The sequence below is a fragment of the Limulus polyphemus genome, unplaced genomic scaffold (assembly GCF_000517525.1).
Source record: "Limulus polyphemus unplaced genomic scaffold, Limulus_polyphemus-2.1.2 Scaffold389, whole genome shotgun sequence".
Classification (NCBI taxonomy): domain Eukaryota; kingdom Metazoa; phylum Arthropoda; class Merostomata; order Xiphosura; family Limulidae; genus Limulus; species Limulus polyphemus.
In genome coordinates, this window is record NW_013665999.1 from 50,832 (window position 1) to 53,512 (window position 2,681).

General features: G+C 31.3%; 1 protein-coding gene across 9 annotated transcripts in view; it reads right to left on the reverse strand.

Annotated features, from left to right (window-relative positions):
* LOC106457898 (voltage-dependent calcium channel type A subunit alpha-1-like) overlaps positions 1–2,681 on the reverse strand; it is a 200,037-nt gene that overhangs the window by 16,219 nt on the left and 181,137 nt on the right. For all 9 annotated transcript variants that reach the window (XM_022383971.1, XM_022383974.1, XM_022383975.1 and 6 more), the window contains 2 exons: positions 1,874–1,915; positions 1,402–1,556 (listed from right to left, as the gene is read on the reverse strand). In XM_022383971.1, coding sequence (XP_022239679.1) covers positions 1,402–1,556; positions 1,874–1,915 — 197 coding nt within the window. The remainder of the gene's footprint in view (positions 1–1,401; positions 1,557–1,873; positions 1,916–2,681) is intronic.

Sequence of the window (2,681 nt, forward strand, 5' to 3'; positions counted from 1 at the left end):
CCACAATTAAAATCACCGAATAGTCGTGTTGGTTTGTGTTATCAGACGAATTCCTACAATTAAAATCACTGAATAGTCGTGTTGTTTTGTGTTATCAGACGAATTCCCACAATTAAAATCACTGAATAGTCATGTTGTTTTGTGTTATCAGACGAATTCCCACAATTAAAATCATTGAATAGTCGTGTTGTTTTGTGTTATCAGGTGAATTCCCACAATTAAAATCATTGAATAGTGTGTTGGTTTGTGTTATCAGGCGAATTCCCACAATTAAAATCACCGAATAGTCATGTACAACGCCTAAAACAGTTAAGATCAAGAAATATATATATGTACCAGTAAAAGGAATAGATTCTGTACTATTTTTTTAATTATTGTTTTAAAAACCGTTTTTTCTATCGTAAGTTTCCATTAGAAAAACATGGACAAATTCACCTAATCATAAGTATGTAAAATTTGGTAAAGCCTTACCATTAGTAAATAATCTGGTAAATGCTGACCTGATAACAAGCAAGTTCAATACTTCCAACTTCAACCACAAGGATACAGTGGAATTTAATGTTTTTAACGACACTAACTTTCTCAAGTGTTTAACACCATACTAAAACTATTATTTGTGAGTTAACCCACGAAAAACACTTGTTTTAAGTATTTCTTTTTTGGTTTAGCTATTACGTTTGAGTTTATTAAAAATGCTGCTACCTTTCTATTTATACGGAAAAACTAATTATTTGGCCAAGAAAACTACATTTATTTTGAGTTCAGCCAAAATTACCTTTTTCAAAGTTCTTGCAATTAAGACTCGTGAATGTTAAAGATAATTCGAAAACAACACAAAATTATCAAAAATGTATTTCTGTGACTACCCAATTAATGTTTCGATTAATTATTCCATTGGACAATAAATCTGATGAAAGTTTAATAGTTACACGTCAGAGAAGTGTCCATCACTGTTTCCACGGAGTGCGAGAGAGATATTTCCTTAGTTACGGGGAATTAATCTCTGAGAATTTATTGAAATTAATAATTACTATAGTTTTTAATGATGAGATAATGTATTATTTAAATGTGATTCCGCTGCTTCTGATAATGGTTTAAAATTAATCTCTGATAATTTATTGAAAATAATAATTACTATAGTTTTTAATGATGAGATAATGTATTATTTGAATGTGATTCTGCTGCTTCTGATAATGGTTTAAAATTTAAAATAAATTAAAGTATGTACACATAATTAAAAACTTAAAGGCAATGATTTCTATTGAAGATTAAGAGGAATAATATTTTTTCTTTTAGTTGAAGTTGTTGTTTTTTCTTGGAGGGGGGGAAGGGGACAGAATAGTAATTTGCTCCCTGAACATGCTGACTTAAAAATGAAATAATAATAAAATAAATTATCACCTCAGTCTTGAGTTTCGGAACGATCCAGGTCGCGATCGAAGAGATCGGCTTTCAGCATCCTCATAATGATCCTCGTCTTGATTAAGACTTTCATGACTAGCTCGTGAATTCGAGTTTCTGACTGCGCCCATCAGGCGGCGAAGCAAGGACGGTCGCTAAATGTTGCAACATTGTCATTGTTACTACACGTAAGTTAAATCATACAGGTTTCAAAGAGGTAATCTGATGAATGATATACTGTTTTATTAGATTTGAGTAGAGTTATGAGAAAAATACAAAATTATATCAATTTGGATCATAAGTTTGAAATTTACGACAAAATGCAATTAGACGTTCAATTTCTAAATAATAAAATATGGTTGACACGGTTAGAAAGTTAGAAAAGGTTCAAACAATGCAAAGAACAAGATGCTGTTATTGTTCATAACATTACAAGAAAATGATTTAGAAAGAGTAGAATATAAGAAATTACCGTTGAATCAGCCTGAGAATTAGAAGAAGGGGCATTTTCCTCCTGTGAACAGAACAATCATATAGTAATCTAGGATCATACACAAATACGTACAGGTCGAAAGCAATTTTCAACAAAATACAGAATACCTGAGTAATAGAAAAAGTATTAATTTCAGTCAGTTCTCAAATAAATAATTAAAATAATACTTTCGAAAACTTTCTCATCATTAAGCACAAAGCTTCACAATGAGTTACAAGTGCTGAGCCCACCACAGGGATCGAACCCCCAACTTATGCGTTACAAGCCCTCAAAACTCACTTCCGAGCTACTGAGGCAATATGTTGTTGTTTTAGTTTCGATAGAATTATTAAAATATTTTTTTCTCGATTTAAAATAAGCATATATTAAAGTTTAGCTGTTTAAATGCAGACTAGATGCTAGAAATAATTATAAAAATAACGATCACAAAATTCCGAAGAAAACCTTCATTAATATCCAATATATATCGGCTTCCGCTTTTATCAAGGGTTAAATATCTATTGTTGTTACAACAATTACAGAAAATATCACAGTACAACAATAAAATATACCAATAAAAGACGATGAAACATGATACAACAATGTATTAGCGGAAGAACGTTACAGCAGAAGAAACAGATGGGAAGATATCTGTATAAACCATACTGAAAAACTTTGTTTCAGAAATTTTGCGTAGAGCTGCACAAAATGAATATTTGTGGATAGCCATTCCTAATTATAAACAGAGAGACTACAGAGAAGGGTTGCCCAAGTGAGTTTTCGTTAAATACCAGAGCTCGTCAGTTGG